This window comes from Anthonomus grandis, chromosome 7, assembly GCF_022605725.1.
Source record: "Anthonomus grandis grandis chromosome 7, icAntGran1.3, whole genome shotgun sequence".
Classification (NCBI taxonomy): Eukaryota; Metazoa; Arthropoda; class Insecta; order Coleoptera; family Curculionidae; genus Anthonomus; species Anthonomus grandis.
In genome coordinates, this window is record NC_065552.1 from 710929 (window position 1) to 732048 (window position 21120).

Sequence of the window (21120 nt, forward strand, 5' to 3'; positions counted from 1 at the left end):
TACATACCTTGTTGTACAAAGTCCATGTTTAAAAAAAATTTTAACTTTTAACCGCTTGTCTTGAAACACCAACAAAGTATACTCAAGTTTTAATAACAAAAAGGTACTGGTCAACACACGAGATTTTATTATTTTTGGCGTAAATATTTATAAACAAAAAATGCTATTTGCGATTACATTTTTGTGAAATAGTGGCTATTTGTTTGTGGTCTTTAAGATAAGGTATTTAAATACTTCTGAAAAACAAGTCACTTTTTCGATTTATGTCCATTGGTCGAAGCACTGTGCCCCGTATCGAATTTTTCATCAAAAATTTATTTTTTTCGAATTCAAACTAACTACACCAACGGCTTCTTCCATCACCTATATCACGAAAACCGGGTTGTAACAAGATTCGAGTAGAACTAAGGGAATGAGAGTACTTTAAAAATTTGGAAAAAGTCACTTTTCAACCTCGTTCTTGAACCCAAAAATTGGCACTAAAAATGCGAGATCTCAGCTAATATGAGAGCTACGACCTTGCCAATGGTCTCGTTGGGTTCAGAATTAAAAAACTAAGAGAAAACCGTTGGAATTTCCCCGATAGTGCCCATAGAAGCCGAGATCAGTCAATTCCAACAACGTCATTTCTGTCAATTTTGCCAAGCAAGATGGCCGACATACGAGTCCAATGTGCCCCATACAAGCTTCACACGTATGCTCTTTATCTTTATATACAAATATATAACTTTTTATTACTCATTTTAACAGTTGACAGTATGGTTGACATAAGTATTAAGGCATGTTCACATACAACATGCTATCTCTATCTAAACATATTTAAAGCATTATAGTCAACAATAATCCATTGCCATTACCACAGATGTAAATAGCTCCCTGCGGAGCTATTTACATCTGTGGCCATTACATTACGATTCAAAATATCATGGCGAAATGGCCGTTATTTTGAAAAAATAAGGTTGATTATCCAGCTTATACCTTTAAGGATGTTCAAATTACGAGACAATTTTACCACTATAACCAAAATTCTTTATTTTTTTTACTCTCGACACGTGTTTCGCTAACGATGTCAGCATCTTCGGGAGAACATTAAAACCGAGTTTTAATTGATAATGAGTAATAAATTTGAGTATTAATCTTCTCCGGAAGATCGTTAGCGAAACACGTGTCGAGAGTAAAAATAAAGAGTTTTGGTTAGTGGTAAAACTGTTACACCAAAGGTTCCAACCATAGGATGTTGTTGTCTCGTGATGCTGGAAAAGAGAGCTTGACAAAAACTCCACTTTTTCTCACAAAAACAAAAACCCTTATCACACATAAATAAAAACAGAATATATTTTATAACACAATATATATTTATATATACAAAAAAAAATACCACAGGCAGCCTTATTTATATACGAGTATCATCATTCATATTACGTGAAGAGCATTCGAGGGGGGTAAGTCCGTGTTGAGCGAAATGGGGAAACCCTATGGGGACGACTACTGGTTTCCGTCTTGTTCTGGATGGGCGGCGTTCCACTCGAGCGCCCTCTGGATTGCTGCGGGAATTTCCGGAGCGATCGGGAGATCGTTGCTTTGTGGTTGGTACCCGTTCTCGTCGGCCACGTAAGTCAGTTGGTGGTTACCGCCCTCGTTGTCGGTCCAGGAGGCGGATCCTTGCATCACCACCGGAGTCTCCTTTTCGATCTGGAAAAGAGGAGAGGGTCTGTTATTTCTAGAGTGAAAAGTGATACATATATAAAAAAAACTAGTATCCCAGTTTTTATTCAAGATGTAAGAGCTAAAAACTTGATAAAATTTCAGCGTTTATTGTTACTGATTGTGCACACCTGATGAAACGCGGTAGAAATCAGAAAAGTGGAGTTTTCACCCCATATAGTATCTGAAATATGCATCTTATAATCTTAATATATATGCATCTTATAATCTAATCATCTTATAGATCCAGAAATCGTGGATCTAAGACGCATCGCTATAAAATTGCATCTCTCGTCTGAATTTAAATTTAATTAAATTTCGTCTGATCCAAATACGTCAGAAAAGTAACATTTCCAAGCGATCTAGAATACTCCTGGAACATAAAACGCGATAGAAAGTGGTAAAGTGTACTTTTGACCCATAAATCGACTCGACCAGAAATTATGGCCGATAGATTGACTTTATTACTACTTTATGGAATATTTGTATAAGAACTTATTTGCTTATTTGCTTAAGTAACATAAAGGTATTTATATGAAAATTGTAACAACGCGCCTTACTAAAGAAATTTAGAGTTATTTTATCTGATATAAGATACGCTATTGCAAACATTTTTTCTTGGTGATTTCAGTACAATTTTAGTTTTTGTACTTTGCCCTAAATTTTGCACAAAATAACCCTTATGCGAAGCCAGAGGTATTACATTACTAAAAAAATTAGCTAAGGGTATCTGCATTTTGATATAGAAGAATTTTAGTAAGAAGTCTTATTATTTATGTGTATTTTGTACAAATCTAAAATAAATGTACAAATATTCTGAAAAAATTGTAATCTTTTAGGGGCTCTCTAGCCACACATATCTTTATTTACAAGAAATAAATGTACAAATATTAAAAAATAAAATATTTTTTAAAGGTAAGAGACCTCTGGCTATGCGTAAGGTATTAAAAAGATTAAATAAATGTACAAATATTCCGAAGAAATTGTACTATAAAAAAAGTCCCAGGAAAACTTTATTTTTACATAGTAAGTGTAAAGAGAATATTTCTTAGTGATGCAGGTCAGGCGTTTGCCCACGCATCATTTTTTTTTTGTAGAAAATGTTAAATAAATTAACAAATTTTCCAAAAAATTGTACAATAGAAGAATCTGTATTTTTGTATAAAGAAAATATTTTTTACTCATGCGACGCCTTTGTGTTTTTGGTACAAAATTGTAAAACAAATGTACAAATATTCCAATAAAATGTACTTTAAGCGATCATCAGTGGAATCTTTATTTCTACATAAATGTGTGGAAAAACTATTTTTTTAGTGAAGTGAGGGCTCTGACCACGCTTTTTTGTACAAAATAGTAAATGAATGTACATATGTACCAACAAAATTGTACTATAAAAGATCATTTTTTTCATTTCTACATAAAAAAATTGAAGAATAAACGTAGTTTAAAATATTTTTGTACTCTCTGCCTTGAGGGTTTAGAGCTCATCCCGGTTCTTCAGAGGCGTATTGAATCTTTGGAGAGAAAACTTAGCTCATTAGAAGCCAACATGACCACCCAATTTAGTGAGGTTATTGATAAAATGAGTGATCTGCACAATAACCAACAGCAAGTCAATAATATACCACCTAGTACTTCTCAATCCCAGGTCAACGACAGCAATGATTTAATGCAAGAGGTCGCGGATCGACAGAGGAGAACGAATAATATCATGCTGTTTAATATGGAAATCTTACCACACACTTCAGAAATTACCCAAATATCTAATCTTCCAAACTCAGTTACTGGCAAGCAAGTGCATGTCTCAGAAGTGATTAAGTTGGGCAGACCAAATAGTAAAGGTGGTCGTAAATGTCTCAAGATAGTTCTATCAAACAATTCTGATGTAACCAATGTACTAAAGAACCGGAGGAGGCTCCTTTAGCTCTGCTAAGGCGGTTTACGTTGAGGCTGACCTCACTCCTAGTCAGAGGAGTGATCTGCAAAAGGTCGAGGACGTACTTGAGCATCGGCGACTCAATAGAGAAACAAATCTGTACATCAAGTTTGACAATGGCAGGCCTGTCATCGCCACAAAAAACTAAATCCTTCCAGCACTACACACCACCTACGTCTTTGTTATCAAAATGTACGTGGCCTCCGCACCAAGACTGATAAACTTTATACAGAGATATCCGTCCGCCTTCACCGAAACGTGGCTTCAACCAGATATTCTCGACTCTGAATTGTGTCCAGAAACATTTAAAGTGCTCAGATCTGACAGACAGCTGGATAGAGTGGCCGCTACTCGTGGTGGTGGCTGCTTGGTCGCAGCTTCTCACAACATCCACCTAGAGAGAGTTAACTTGGAAGACATCCTTAACTCCACATCACTTATAGGTTGTAAGCTTACCTTTGGTTATTTTCTATTTTATTTATTTGTAATCTATGTCCCTCCTTGCACAACCGAGAGAGACTTTGAGACCTTGTGTGAAACAATTATGGCACTGGATCTGGTCCACACAAAACGCGTTATGATTGACAGACAACCGAAGCTAGCAGTGTCAAGTGCAAGCTTTTGACCAACCTATGCGAGATCCTTGATCATAAGCAGTTTAACAATATTCCAAATGTTAATAATAGGCTTCTGAACTTGGTTTTTTCAGATTTCGACGTCAGTGTCATCAAAAGTATATCACCGCTTATTGACGAAGATTTGCATCATCCTGCTTTGACAAATTCTTTTAAATCGGCTTCCCCTCATAAATATAATCCTTAATAATTTACAGCAGTTTAACTTCAGAAAAGCAGACTTTCCACTCATGTATAATTTGTTGCTTGATGCAGACTGGTTGTCCGTCTTGCAGTCTTCTGTCGTTGACAGCGCTTGCAAGGAACTTTACAAAAGACTTGATTCAGCTTTTGCTGCTTCAACACCTTTAAAACAACGAAGACGACGGCGATTTCCAGTATGGAAGGCTACGTCCTTATCCACGTTAACCTTTCTGTTTGTGAAGTAAGGAGACTATCACATTTATTAAATATGGTTGAATTCGTCTATTCTTTAATTTCTCGATTATGAGACTCCAATCCGCGGTATTGGACGCGTTTTTTACGTCAATGCAGATCAAGGAAACTATTTCCTCTTTTTTCTGCAGCGCTGTATCCACAACTTTTTTAATTGCATCTGCCGTTGATCTTTGCTTGCGAAAACCAAATTGGTTCTGGTTTAATCCCCCAGTTCTTTCCAGTTCCCTGCATAGTCTAGCTGTGATTATTTGTTCCAGGTCTCTTCCCATCACGTCGAGTAATGACACATGTCTGTACTTTTTGCTAGTATCGCCCGATTTCCTAGGTTTTTCCAGTAGTATTAGTTTTGAGATCTTCCATTGCCAAGGGAAATAGCATGCTTTTAGACAGTTTTTAAAAAATTCCGGTTCGCTCCGAAACATAAGTTGAGCCTCAGCGGGCAGCATTTCGTCGGGTCCCGGGGCCTTCCCTGTTTTTATTTTTTCGATCGCTAATGTAAGCTTTTCTATACTGACTGATGTTCCTTCATCACTGTAGTCAAGTTTTCGAAGTTTACCTCTTGGAGTAGTGACAAAGAGTTCGTGAAAAATTTTTAGCTTTGCCTTCTTTTTCAGCCATAATCTTGGACCCGTGAATCTAAGCTGTGCCCTAATAATTTGATATGCCTGACCAAAAATGTCCAAAGCAGCGCAGAGCTCTCTCCATTTTTCCTTTTTAGCTTTTCTGATTTTTCGAGTCAGGGTCTTTCTGGATTCCTTATATATTTCTGTCATCCTCCCTTCTGGATTGATTTTTTGTTTCTCTTTGTAATATTCTTCTTTGTTTCTTTAGGTTTATTATCTCTTCTTGGATGTCGTCGTTCCACCAGTGGTGTGAAGTGTCAACACATCCTTTACTTCTTCGGCTGTAGAGACCATGTCCAAATCGCGAATGAAGAAAGTTTTTGTTTTTTCTCCTTTGCCCGTAGCTCGAACCCTCATATCACACATTGTCACTGATCCCTCATCGTTTTGGTCTTTTGTTAGAGCTAAGAAAGGTCACTCTTCACTTCCGTCTATCATGTGTGATGCCAATGGTAATTCTTTTCAAGGAACAGAAAATATTGTGCCAGCTTTTGCCAAACTTTTTCAGAATGCCTATAAAGATCCAATCAGCCTCGCAGAAACCTATCCTCCTTCTAATTCCTCAGACCTCATTGACATTCTTCCATCAATTACCACTGAGGAAATTATTGCTGCTAGTCGGAGGCTAAAAAACAAGTTGACAGTCGGTCCAGATGGTGTTCCAAGTTTTGTGGCTAAATACTCCATGTCAGCCTTTATGTCATATTTTTTAACCTTATTTTGAAAACTGGCAAATTTCCAGGCGTCTGGAAATGTGCTAAAGTAATACCAATTCACAAAAAAGACGATATAAACAGAATCGACCACCACCGATCTATCTCCATACTTTGCAATTTTTCCAAAAGTTTTGAAACTATTGTTTATATCTGAATTCTTCCCCAAGTTCAATCACTACTCTCTACAGATCAGCACAGTTTTATTCCTAAAAGGTCGTGCATCACTAACCTCTGTAATGTGACTCATTTTATTTCTTCAGCTCTCGATAGAAAAAGTCAGGTTGATGTAGTGTATACTGATTTCAGTAAGGCTTTCGATCAGATAAATCATAGCATTCTGCTGGAAAAATTGAACAAGCAATTCAACTTCCCAGAAAGGCTAATTTCGTTGCTTTCGTCATACCTTATTGACCGGCTACAGTTTATTGAGGTGGAAGGTTGCAGATCTAATACCTTTGTTTCAACTTCTGGAGTCCCACAGGGATCCAATCTCGACCCACTTCTTTTATATTAATGATATTATAGAATTGATTTCCTGCCTTAGACTAGCGTATGCTGATGATCTGAAAATATTCTGGTGTATCAATAGGCTGCTTGTTATTACAGAGTAACTTGGACCTAATTAGGGGGTGGTGCAGCCTTAACATCTCGAAATGCTGTGTGATCTCCTTTCACCGAACCAAGGATCCTGTTTTGTTTAATTACAATATAGACAATTAAATCCTCTGTAGAAGTACTTCTATTGAAGATCTAGGGGTTGTATTCGACGATAGGCTCACATTTGTGCCACATATTGAACAGACAGTGACCTCCTCGTTGAAACTTCTGGGTTTTGTCATCAACAACTCAAACTCAATAAAACTATTCTACTTTTCTTTTGTTAGATCAAGACTGGAATACGGTTCCTTGGTGTGGTGTCCTTTCTATGAATGCCATGTTGGCTACATCGAGAGTGTTCAGAGAAGGGTTTTAAAGTTTCTTATGTTTCGTGAGGATGGAATATATCCTGTTAGGGAACATGATCATGATCTGATGGTAGGTAGATTTAATCTGCAATCTCTGGCCATGAGGAGAACAATTCATTTTGTAAAATTCTTATGGAAGTTGGTCAATAATGAAATAAATTCTCCTCCTTTCTTGAACGATATTCTATTTCATATACCACGATTTGCTTCTAGAGCAAATCGTGGCATCACTTTTGCAGTGCAGAATTTTTAATTCAGTATCATCAACCTGTGACATATTTGTATGCTCCATAAAGAATCTAGTTTTGTCTCTGACAAACCTACAGTTACCATAATTCCTTTTCTCTTCCTTTTTCCCTTGTCCCATGAATTCCTTTCTTTGTTCATTCTAATGTTAATTTACATCTCCTTTAATTTTTATATATACATGATGTTACTATAGTAATTTAAGTTTTCCTTATTTTTCGTTCTTTTTGTTATTTAATTTATAGTAATTTAATACTTGTTTACACTTTCAAAACATTAATTGTAGATTTTCCTGTAACTGGGCTTTGCCTGTTGGAAATAAACTGCTAAATAAATAAATAAATAAATAAAAGCCTAAAAGGAAATATTTCTTACTGATATTACAAGAAAATTGTACTACAGAAGAATCTTTATTTCTACATAAATGTATGATGAAAATATTTTTTACTGATGCGGCGCTTCTGGCCATGCATAAGGTGTTTTTTGTACAAAATGTTAAATAAAAGTACAAATATTCCAAAAAAAAATTGTAAAATTAAGAATTTCTTACAAAATCTTCATTTTTGCATAAAAGTGTGAAAAAAATATTTTTTACTGATGCCACGCATGATGTATCTTTTGTACAAAACTTGCAGAAATGTACAATCTTTCCAAAAAAAAAATTGTACAAAAAGAATTTCCTGGAAAATATTTATTTCTATAAAAAAATATTAAGAAAATATTTCAAATTCATACAAAATTTCAAATAAGTGTACAAATATTTAAATAAAATGTACTTTAAGAGATCATCAGTAGAATCTTTATTTCTGCATGAATGTGTGAAAAAACTATTCTCTTAGTGAACTGAGGCCTCTGGCCACGCTTTTTTTTTGTACAAAATAGTAAATAAATGTACCGATAAAATTGTACTATACAAGATCAATTTTTTTACATCTACATAAAAGCGTAAAGGAAATATTTCTTACTGATGCCTTTATCCACGCGTAAGATGTTGTTTGGACAAAATGTACAAATATTACAAGAAAATCTTTATCTTTATATAAATGTATGATGAAAATATTTTTTACTGATGAGGGGCTTCTTACCATGCACAAGGTGTTTCTTGTACAAAACATTAAATAAAAGTACAAATATCCAAAAAACATTGTAAAATTAAGAATTAGCTATAAAATCTTCGTTTTTACACAAGGGTGTGGAAAAAAAATTTTTACTGATTTAACGTATCTTTTGTACAAAGGTAAAATAAATGTACTATTTTACACTACTTCTGTACAAAATGTACAAATGAAAAAAATATATTTTGGGACATTCTTATTTTGCTGATGAGAGTGCGATAATGTGTTTTTGTACAAATATTCCATAAAATTGTCAGGTCAAAAAGTCATTACACTTTTATAATATATAAAAGTTAAAATTCGCCGGTGTATATTTAGTATGTATTTGTACAGGTATTTTAAATTTTGTATAAGAAACACCTTCTCGATAAGCAGTTCTCTAGAAAATATGACCACGCATAGGTAGATTCCATTTGAATTTTATATAATATTTGTATCCACTTATTTCGACAATATACAATACTAACTTTAGTACAATTTTATATATTTATTTTTCAAATTCCACAAAAAGAGCGACATATAATTGTACAAATACGTACAGGAAATTTAAATTATTCTTGAAAACTTCCTTTGACAGGGCAGTTATTTTTGTGGTCAATAGATATTAATCAAATTAATTCTTTCATTCATTGGAAAATTAAAAAAAACAAAAAGAGACGAAAATACCTGCTTGGGTTGTCCACTTTGTTCCGCTTTAGTACCGTCTCCCGCCTCGAAGGACCATTTGAAGCTGCCGTCGGGTTGAATGTCGCTCTCCTGCGAAATGATCGGCACCTCTTTGCCCTGCTGTTGTTGCAACTGTGGGGCCCCAAGTACCGCAGTACTTGCGATCACCAATAGAAACGCGACTTTACAAAACATCATTAAATGTAAACAACAACAACAACAACAACAACAATAATTTTATTGTTAAATACTGTTTGACTGCACGACCCGATGCGTTTATATATAAAACCATGTTTGCCCCCTTCTGTCGAAGGTACTACTACACTCGGATGCTGGATGTAATGAAGAAGCTCATGATGCTGTACAGGGTGGACAGATATTAATGATTTTTTTTGTACGAACTAAAGGTCAGTGTAACCTAAAAATGATGCGCGAGGTTACGACATCGCCACTTGACCCCGCGTTTGTGGGTAAATTTGCCAATAAGCTTCAGATTTTTTTTGCTCAATTAATCATTCTTCAAGATTAGTCAATGGGTTAATGAGGAGGATTTGCATGGGTTTGAAGGTACCAGTGACATAAATTTACAGGATTTGTGCCACTACTTTGGGAGATGAAACAATGAGCATTTTATCGGTTAAAAGTCACTTTGAAGTTGTTTTTTCGGATTCAAGCCGTTTCGCGTTTTGAGTCAATTTAACCCCAAAAAAAATCAAAAATCTCTCACACCATTAAAGATAATCTAATCCAATGAAAATCAAAATATTATTGCTACAATGATTCAATAGTACTACCAACTAATTCTTAGTATGTGACCTTAGTATCAAACTTGCCCAATTAACAACACATCATATATTATTATTTTTAAATATATGTTTATTCAACGATTTTCAGTAAATTTTTGGTGCATGGATCTACCGTGTACGGTCAAGGTATATTTATTAAACATTAGAATATACGTATATCATATACGATTCTGTTTACACAAGGGAGTAAATTTTGGCGTTTAAAAAAATTGACAGAATTTACATATTTAGTTTTTAAACTCGATTAGTACACCTTAAGTATTTGATGACATTTTTCTGAAAAATCACTGTTTTTCGCCCATATTATTCAATCTAATAGTACTGTTTTTGTATTAAATATTCATTAATATACATATATATAATTATGACAATTTAAATAAAAAAACTGTGTTATTATATTATATATTAACGACGAAATCAGCTGTTGTTCAAGCGTATTATTTTGAAAACAATGATTTTTGCAAACAATTTCTTACTAGTGAGTTGTGTGGAGTGGGTGGAGGGGTAAGGGTAAAATTAATGAAAAACGGTTTTTTTACAAAAACCGTTGCCTGAGAAAAAAAATGCTTTTTAAGAAAATTATAGAGGATAAAAAAATTTATAGTTATTATATCTATACTTTTCTTGAATAACCTAATTATGTATTTATTTAGCTTCAGCTACAAAGGTAATACATAATATAGATCATACAGTAGTGGAAAAAAGTAGAGCAACATTTGAAAATACTTTATTTTTTCAAGCAGTGAATGTAAACCAGAAGTAAAATTAGTTCCAGTAATTTATTATTACACAAACAATTTAATATTAAGAAAAAAAACTTGTTTCCTTGCCCTTAGTATTTTTGTATTAAAAAATTATTTTTTAGGTGGAAAAAAGTAAAACAACATTTTTTAATATTTGTTTTTATTTCATTTCTAATAAATAAAAAAAAACATAAGTTAATATTTTGTAAAGTACCCGTTATTCTTAATTACATCTTCACAACGTTTTGGCATAGATCTTATTAGCTTAGAAATAATCCCTGGATCCATATTCACCCATGCTTCCTTCAATGCTTCAAACAATTCTTGCTAATTTTTATAAGATTTTCCTCTGATTTTGGAATCTAAAATGTCCCACAGATTCTCAATTGGATTGAGATCAGGGGATTGTGAAGGCCATTCCATTACATTAATGTTTTCCTTTCTGAACCAAGCTTTTACGAACCGAGAAGAATGCTTGGGATCACACGAGTGACACTCACGAGAACCAGACTGGTTTTCGCTACAGTAATTTAGGAGTTGCTCTTTTACACGTACCTCAAGGAGCTTTTCATAGACAGGTATCGTATTAATTGGTCGGAACTCACTATGGTTGATGGTACTTGGTACTTCGGGAACAGCAACAACAGTAGACAGTTTCTATGATTCCGGGACCTTAGGCATCAAAGAAACATGAAACAGGAAACCGTGAAACAAGAAATATATTTCATTAAATAACAACACACTGTCTTAAATAGGAATTCACACATCGGCGAAATGCGTTTTATGTGACGTCATGGAGAAGCAAATCTCCTTGAAACTTGTTGCATGAAATAGGGTCTGTTCTATATTTTGTTTCGTGTTTCCAGTTATTTCGAATTTAATGTGATGTTTGTGTTAGAAATTGAAAAACACGAGATTCTTTATAACTATAATTTGGAGAAGTCTAATTTATAAGTAAACCTATATATATTATCGTCGTTTGGGTTTTGCCTCCGTCCTCTGGGCAATATGCGGTGCATGCTAACAGATTGGAAACAATACAAAATAAATTTTCAAAATTTTTGACTATAAAAATACTGGTATATTTAACTTACGTGCTAATTTAATAGAGACATCTTCTTTCTTTATAAAATAATTAACTGATCAGATTGACTCGAGTTATCTAATATCCCAAATATCTTTCAATATACCTCAGCGAAATTTTCGAAATTCTTATTTGCTTCCAGTCTGTTTGTATAGAACCTATGTAGCAAGGAATAGAAACGCCTAGGAATTAGCATGACAGCAGGTGGCTATTGAAGTAAAATGTACAGATGAGTGTTGTAAAAATATTTTATTAGTGCGAATACATTTTAATTGAACATTTTAAATTCAACACTTACTATATTTTGCCATGGTAAAGCCACTTCTGGTTTTACAAAATATTGGCATAATCTATCCATTAATTCTGCGATTGTTGGTCGACCACATAATTGTAGGATAGTATTTTTTTTATAATTAAAATAACATAATCAGTTAGTGTAAGCTTTTCTTTATCTTTATATTCTAAAAGTATTTTTTCTTTCAAAATGATGATGTGATATACAGTGCTTTCATTTCAAAACGATCCACCCTTAATAACTTTCTTAAAAAAAAAAAAAAATACGTCCAATTAGATATACAGGGGGACGTTTAATTATGCATTTACTGAAGTTCTGTCAATCACCTCCTCACCTCCAGCTAACCTCACTTTAATATGTCAAATGGGAACCCCCATCGTGTGATACATCATAGTAAGGAGCGTAAAATTCTCTATTCAACGGTACCAAAAAAATGAAATCGGTAAAGGTGTAAGCAAATAGTTAGCGAAAATGTCTAAAAATAATGAATATTTTATTTACGCCAAACTTTGGTATGTCAAATGGTTACCCCATGGTGTGATACATTATTTTAAAGGGCATTCATTATGCTATCAATGGTTGTAAAAAAGAATAAAATTGATTGACCAAGAAGCAATTAAAATGTAAATCGGTAGGGTAGAAAAACAAATTTAATTAGTTTAACAAATTTATTTTATTAAATATTCAAAATGCGCGCCATTAGCAAGACAATAAAAAAGCCTATTTTCAAACTCCTTACGAACATTGGCAAGGGTCTGGCCGCTAATTTCTCTGCATTTTTGAAATATTCTATTTTTTAAATTCTCAATACTCTCAGGTGGGGTTTTATAAACTTTGCTTTTTAAGTAGCCCCAAAGAAAAAAGTCTAGTGGGGTTAGGTCCGGAGACCGCGCAGGCCATTCGATTGCACCACGTCTGCCAATCCACTTTTCTCAAAAATTTTCATTAAGCCACTCTCGAACTACCAAAATGTAGTGCGCGGGAGCTCCATCCATTGATCTACTTGATTTTTCATAGATTGGATGATGGAAGGGTATATTGCATTTTCTAAAAGGTTTATATAAATTTCGCCAGTCAAATTTTCTTCCAAAAAAGAAGGCCCGATTATTTCATTCCCATAAATTCCTGTCCAAACATTAATTTTTTGGGGATATTGGGTATGGTCTTCCCGAAAAACATGCGGATTTTCATTATCCCAGTATCTACAGTTATGCCTGTTCACGAGGCCATTTAAAAAAAAGGTCGAATCGTCACTGAAGCAAATGTTCTTCAATAAATGGGGATCGTCGTCGATTTGCTGGCACATCACTTCACAAAATTGAATTGTCCTATCAAAATCATCTTCACCGAGTTCATGAAGAATATGAATTTTATAAGGAAAGACCTTTTTTTTTTTAAACTTTATGTACGGAACCAGTGGAAATATTTGTTAGTTTTGCGGCCTTTGTTATAGACAAAGTTGGAGAAAATTGGAAGCAAATTGTCCTAGTACTTCAACTTGGCATGCTTCATCGACAACTCTATTTTCATATTTTTTCTTATTGCAAATCGATCTCGTCTCTTCAAATTTTCGTATCAATTCTAATACGTATTTATGGCTCACGTTTTTATCTTGATACCTTTCATTAAATGCTCTCGCGGTTCTGCGAGCACACCGATCCTGAGCTCCATAAAGGAAAATTATTTCTATTCTTTCGGCTAGCGTATACGCCATTTTATTAACTCACTGTTTACACTAAAATTAAAAAATTGCACGCGTCAAACTGACAGTTTTAACAATAATAAATCGCCTGCTTTTTAAACGCCTTAAAAATGTAAGGTATTGCAGTGTTTTTTTGTACCTATTCGGTAGGTTTCGCAAAAAATATAAGTGAAATAAATACTCATACTAAGTTATAAGACTGCAAAGATTTTTGCAAAAAATTTGAAGACACTCTTTTTTCTCGCAAATAACGGTACACATTCTTTACTTAAAAAAATAAATAATTTGCTTGAACTAAATCTACTGTTTGTTACCACACCTTTTAACTTCTAAATTGCTTGTATTTTTTTTTACGATCTATTATAAAAAATGTAAGAATTTTAAAACGATGTAGGTACCACACTAAAAGTATTCATTTAAAATACCAAAGTTTGGCGTAAATAAAATATTTATTATTTCTAGACATTTTCGCTAACTATTTGCTTACACATTTACCAATTTAATTTTTTTTGGTACCGTTGACTAGAGTAAAATTCTCTGCTTACTATGATGTATCACACGATGGGGGTTCCCATTTGACATATTACAGTGAGGTTAGCTGGAGATGAGGAGGTGGTTGACAGAACTTCAGTAAATGCATAATTAAACGTCCCCCTGTATATCTAATTTGACGTGTTGATGACGTGTGTGACGATCGTTTTGAAATCAAAGCACTGTATAATTTGCTCTCGTTAAAACAATATTTAAGGTTCTCAGAAAATTGATACTGCCGAACCGAATCTGTGGAAACTGCTGACTCAAAAACCCGTTTGATTTCTGTTAACGGTACGATGGCGATTAAAGGGGAATAATAAAAAAGCTGACTCAGTACTTAATACGTATTAAAAAATGAGGACACGAAAAACAGGCAGTCAGTCGAAGTCTTTGAAGAGTAAAAGTCGATCTAATCTGCCGGTTTAAGACGTAAAGTCGCGGGATCACTAAAAAAGACGGTTTTGGTGCCGTACAAGAGTTTTATAATTATAACGGGAGAAGACGGCTCCCGGTTTTATAATTTTGAGTATTTTAAAGACGAATTATGACGTAACTAAGACGGATTCTTAAAATAAATCGAAGACGTAAATATAATAAGACGCTGTCGTGTAGTGTGAAGTTAATTAAACTGGTTTTATGTAAAACAAGTTTTATCATCACACTTTATTATTCATGTTATTAACTCTACTTGATTCACTTATTTATTAAACTCTTTCTTTTGTTGTTCGGCTATTTAGACTTTTATTTCCTAAAAGAACCCAATAATATTTCTAGCGATAAAGAAAAAACCTACATAACTGTGATGGAATATTTATAAGGTATTGGGGTAATTGCATGGAAGTATCCGATGAAACAAATACTCCATCGCGTTTTCGGATGAATTTGTGTAGAACACATGCAGCTTTTACAATATTTTCAGTTTTATCAACATTGCATGTTATTGGTGTATGAAACACTCTAAATTTAGAACAGAGTATTCCAAAGGCGCACTCAACACTTTTTCTCGCTCTTGAAAGGCGATAGTTAAAAATTCTTCTGTCATTGTGATAATCATTCGCAAATGAAGGACAGTCAAACCTATGGCAACGAAGAAGAAAGTGTAGATAGTTCAAATATTGAAAACAATGATATCGAAGAAGAAGTGAATGAGTTAGGCACTTCACACTTATTGGAAAGAACAGTTACTTCAGTGCTGACAGATTTGCCAAAAAAAATCCACAAAGGTTCTCTTCCAAGAAACGCAAAATTGAAAGTCCTCAAAACTGAAAAAATGCAGCTGTAAAATGCCTTAAGTAATAAATATAATGTAAATACAGAAAAGAAAGAATTATCTGGCGAAGAAGACGCCGACTTACTTTTTCTAATTTATAAATAGTAAATGATACTCAAAAGAGACAGTTCAAAAAACGAATTTTCGTTCTTTATGATTACATCTTAAATGAAGACTGTACAGATTCCTCTTCAATCCCCATTGCAGAATGCAGAATGGGATACTGATACCCCATTCTGCAGTATCAGTATCTTCTTATGACAGCAACATACAATATTCAACTGAAAATGGAAAGCAATATGCGGACCTTGTTAATGCAACTGTATTTCAATAAAATAATATTTTGAGTTTTTTAACCTGCTTATATTAAAATATATGTTTATTATCAATTTTATTTTTTATGTACCTCAAAGTAATTAACAACATTTTCTTCAACTCCTAAAGCCAGTCTGAAGTTCGTATCCTTTTTAAATAAATGAGGGCCGACCACGGAAACTAATCTAGTAAATGTTTGCAAAGACATTCTATAGAATGATGAAATTTTTCCGGATGATCACTTAAATCTCTTGATATTACATATGAACCATGTTTAAGGTTTATTTTGTTATACGGATACACCCAATAAATAACGTCATTTCTTTCGTTTTTTTATTATGTTTTGATAATAATAATGTGGTAACAACAGCACCTATTGCGTCGTCCAAACTATCATCGGTGTCCATTGCTAACTGAAAACTGAAAGAATTTTATTTTTGATTCGTTAGTTTGTGTATCACCGAAACAGTTTCGCATTGCGTATTTTATATTCCATGTTTCTTTGATCTGTGGGCCCACCTTAAGGTTTTCGAGTAAAACTTGAAAAACCCTGTTTTATTTCTCAAAAGCAAGACGTATCGCTATGAAAATTATTGCAGTAGTTGTGCCATTGTTTATCGCAAATAAGTACAATTACATTCAGCTTTTTTTAAGTCATTAAGTTTAAAAAAAAAATAATTATTTTTCAAAGTCTATGTATAGACTTTGCTAATAAACTCAAATGTAATGAAAATATTTTCTCGATAGTACATGATTGGGTTCCAAATAATTCGGTCCAGAAGAGTGTTCGAGTTATTCCAGTACAATTATCAGCAATGTTTTTACATTTATTCATAGCTATAAAAGCCCGTTTCAAATAAACTTAATTAGTCATGTAAAGCCTCTAATAAATAATGAATTAAGTGTGTTTGCATAATTCCTTAATGCTGCATTCCTCCCAGCGGAATAACACTTACAAAATGCGCAAAAATTGAATATTTATATCCGCCAGTGGAAAAATGCCAAGATGAAGACGTTCCAGCGTCCTTGACTGGGAGAAATGCAACGAGTTAATGAGGATGCCGCGATTGTTGTTGCTTAATACTTTAACGAACATACAGAGTGCGAAAAGTCACCGGGGTCGCACGATTACCGTCGCTAATTTGTCGACAAGTTTGCAAATTATCGCTTAAATGATGTTCATGAACGTTGGATTAGTGGACAGGATATTTAGGGTAGAACCACATTAGTGCGGAGCTATTTACCTCTGTGGTAAAACAAAGGGACACGGTATTTAGGTATCTATAAAAAATTGAATATTTTTAGAGTAAAAAATTAGATATGAAAAAATGTGTAAAATTAATAGGTCTCCTAACTAGAAAAACAGGACATCGATTTTCATGAAAATTGGATAAGTGGATAGGGTTTGTAATTTTCATGAAATTTGATGGGTCACATGCCATACGTCAATGTATGCCGTAGGCGTGGGTTGGGTTTGAGATGCTATTTTAAATTAATTACTGAAAAGTTCTCTTTCAATATCGGGAGTAATGTTTCAATAATTTTCAAGTAGTTTTTTTTTTAACTTTATTATTATAAATACATATTACCAAATGTCTGTCCTCTCATTTCTTTTTCTACAATTAAAAAATTAATTAAAATTTTCCTGTAAATATCCTTCATGTAAGAGTATGTATATTTTAAATGGTCCTGATAAACATAGTAATAACAGATTTTTTAAATTTCCTTCATAAAGACTCAGCTAGAGAATTTGTTCGGTTAGTCCTTTTCAACAAATGAGTCCTTTCAAATTTAATGACGCTAAAACTGTTAACATTACACTACAATACATATTTATTTAAACATTTGTTTTGTCATTATTTTATCACATGAATCATTTAGAGGAGGACTGCACTGCCTATTTTTTTATTTTATTTCAGCCTGGTATATATATCTATACTGTTTTACAAAACTCTTTCGTAAATTTATTTGCAGATGATATAGTAATTTGTGTGTCAGGTAAAAATTACAAGGAAGCTACAAATATTTTAAATTCAGAATTGAATATTTTGTATCAATGGCTTTGTAAAAATAAATTAAAACTAAACGAATCAAAAACAAAGTGTATGCTAATAGGTACCAAAGCAAATTGTAAAAAATTTTTAGATCAAGGTTTAAATATTGAAATTAATAAGTCAAAAATTCAATTTGTCAGTGAAATAAAATATTTAGGAGTACTCTTAGATCAACAATTAAATTTCCATGGTCATGTAAATTATATTTCTAAAAAGATTGCCAAGAAAGTTGGGTTTTTTAGGAGAATTTCTAATTGCTTGTCTCAATGGACTAAAATGTTAGTATACAATACAATTATTTTGCCGCACTTTAATTACTGTTCCTCATTACTTATATCATGCTCTCAGGAATATACAGGGTGTCATTGAAATGGTGTAAAAAAATTCGGGGGGTGATAGTACTCCTAAAAATTTTAAAAAAAGTTCCTATAACTATAGGGTGGAAAATGCATATTAAGGGAGTTAGGGGCACTGAAAGGGTAAATTTAAAAAACGGTTTTTTTGAAATTGTAGGCTTAAAAAACGAGATAAAATTTCGAAAAAAAATCCTCTGCCATAAATTTTGACCCAAAATCAAATGGTGATACTGAAAAATAATTTGGAAAATCGGAAAGGGTAGTTTTTGCAAGGGTAGGGGGTTAATTCGTGAATAACTTTTTTTAGGTTATTTTTTTCGCAACGTGGGTTCATTTTTTAAACTACATACTTTTTCCTACAAAAAAGGTACTCTTGTTGCACATCGCCCAGAACGATGGTTTTCGAGAAAATTGAAGGCAAAAAGTTTGCTCTGATGGGTTGCTAACTGGTTAAACAACATAAACTTATGAAAGTTATGGGGTTTCAAAAGTAAACAAGTAGTTATTAAATAATTAATTGAAAAATCTAAATTTCATGATTTTTAAAACATCGTATTGCTTTAAAAAAACGAAATAAACCAATTACCAAAATTCCTTATTAAATGCATACTTATTTGATTCATTAGCCTAGTTTACACCGCGAGTACCAAATATTCAATACGCGGACCCAATCCCCTATTCTCAAACTCAACGTGCGCGAGTTGACAAGTTTACACGTAAATTATTCCAAATTGTGACTTAATAGGTTTGAGAATATGTAGAGGTTTTAGTCCGCGTACTGAATATTTGGTACTCGCGGGGTAAACTAGGCTAATGAATCAAATAAGTATGCATTTAATAAGGAATTTTGGTAATTGGTTTATTTCGTTTTTTTAAAGCAATACGATGTTTTAAAAATCATGAAATTTAGATTTTTCAATTAATTATTTAATAACTACGTGTTTACTTTTGAAACCCCATAACTTTCATAGGTTTATGTTGTTTAACCAGTTAGCAACCCATCAGAGCAAACTTTTTGCCTTCAATTTTCTCGAAAACCATCGTTCTGGGCGATGTGCAACAAGAGTACCTTTTTTGTAGGAAAAAGTATGTAGTTTAAAAAATGAACCCACGTTGCGAAAAAAATAACCTAAAAAAAGTTATTCACGAATTAACCCCCTACCCTTGCAAAAACTACCCTTTCCGATTTTCCAAATTATTTTTCAGTATCACCATTTGATTTTGGGTCAAAATTTATGGCAGAGGATTTTTTTTCGGAATTTTATCTCGTTTTTTAAGCCTACAATTTCAAAAAACCGTTTTTTAAATTTACCCTTTCAGTGCCCCTAACTCCCTTAATATGCATTTTCCGCCCTATAGTTATAGGAACTTTTTTTAAAATTTTTAGGAGTACTATTACCCCCCGAATTTTTTTACACCATTTCAATGACACCCTGTATAAATCAGTTACAACTTCAACAAAATAAAGTAATGCGAATTATTCTTAACGGTAATAAATATACACCTATCAATCAGATGCTTCAAATATTAAAATGGCTTCCTGTGAAGCAAAATATTCTTAGGGCAAATTTAATTTTAATTTATAAAATAGAGCATGGATTTATGCCATCATATCTGCAACATTTTTTAGAGAAAAGATCCAATTTTCAACAATATAATATAAGGTCAAGAAATGATTATCATATATCAAGAGTTAGATCAACTTTATTGCAAAAATCATTGTTTTTTGAAGGGTTGCAAGCTTTTAACTCTCTTCCATTAGAAATCAAGAACGCAAGTAATTTAAGGTTATTTAATAAGAATGTTAAAAAACATTTATTTAGAAATAGCGTTATGTGATGTACAGTTTATGTATTACTATAAGTTTTACTTATTTTTTATACTACTAAATTTAGCAAATTGAATGTATTAGCCAAGTGCTAAATAAAGAATATTATTATTATTATTATTATCATATCAGAATGAGAATGAAATGTTTTTGTTATAACTTGAGTGTCTTTTTATTTTATGTAGACATCTGCCTTTCAATTAAGTTTTTATTAATAATATATATTTTCAAGATTTATGTTGTTAGTATTATAAGAGACTAACAAAAATATACTATGTAAGTGTGGTATTATGTTTATATTAAAATAAGTTGTACATTTTTAAATAGTTTATTTTGTTTTGTTTCTTTAGATAATAATCTAAAGTTTCTTAATCTCTTTAAATTAGGGCAGTTCAGGGCTAACAAAATACTTTTAAGCATTTTTAGATTATTTCTAATTTATATAATGTTATACATACATTTAAAGTATTTTTTTTTAGAAAAACATTGTTTCATTTCCATCCTGTTGTTAATTGATTATTGCAGTCTATCAACTCATTCAGATATGTAAAATAAAGATGAAGTTTGATTAGGCGTTTGTTTCAAATATTACGATTAAATAATAAAATTATTAGATTAAATGAAACTTAATTTCCCGCTTTAATTTGGCCACGCCTTTCTACCATTTTGATTGGTCCAATTAGGCACGTTAAACTGTCAAGTTAGTTACAACAGTTTTCATTGCCAAGCGAGAGGACGCTATCAGATTTGTCAGAAGAATTTCTGACAGTTTTCATTCATCAATTTGTATGCAACCACCATTTCTCGAAATTGTCTCCCTTGTGTAAACAGAATTGTATATGAGATACGTATATTCTACAGTTTAATAACTATATCTTGACCATATACAGTTGATAAATATAGCATTAGTTTTAATTTAAAAACTGTATTTCTTAAACCTAGAAAATGAAAAGTTGTATTAAAATCACCTTATGTGACCTCGCGCCACTGAGAATTCCTTACGGTATTTTAATTTAAACGCAAACGGGACGAAGTCTTAACCTAAACTAAAGACTATGCCCAAGACTTTTTTAGTAGAAATTTTAAAAA

At 32.8% G+C, this 21120-nt stretch overlaps 1 protein-coding gene across 1 annotated transcript; it reads right to left on the reverse strand.

Moving 5' to 3' along the window:
• Nucleotides 1–1334: 1334 nt before the first annotated feature.
• LOC126738657 (endocuticle structural glycoprotein SgAbd-3-like) lies at nucleotides 1335–9285 on the reverse strand. Its single transcript, XM_050444085.1, has 2 exons — nucleotides 9045–9285; nucleotides 1335–1692 (listed from the first exon to the last, which is right to left on the reverse strand). Exons 1-2 carry the CDS (start codon nucleotides 9240–9242, stop codon nucleotides 1486–1488), a joined length of 405 nt encoding a protein of 134 aa, XP_050300042.1. The 5' UTR covers nucleotides 9243–9285; the 3' UTR covers nucleotides 1335–1485.
• Nucleotides 9286–21120: the final 11835 nt, after the last annotated feature.

Excerpts from the sequence above, each read along its gene's own strand:
- LOC126738657 (XM_050444085.1), bottom strand. The coding sequence starts at position 9,242 with ATGATGTTTTGTAAAGTCGCGTTTCTATTGGTGATCGCAAGTACTGCG. Across the intron at positions 1,693-9,044 it reads AAAGTGGACAACCCAAGCAG|ATCGAAAAGGAGACTCCGGT; the intron begins GTATTTTCGTCT and ends CCTCTTTTCCAG.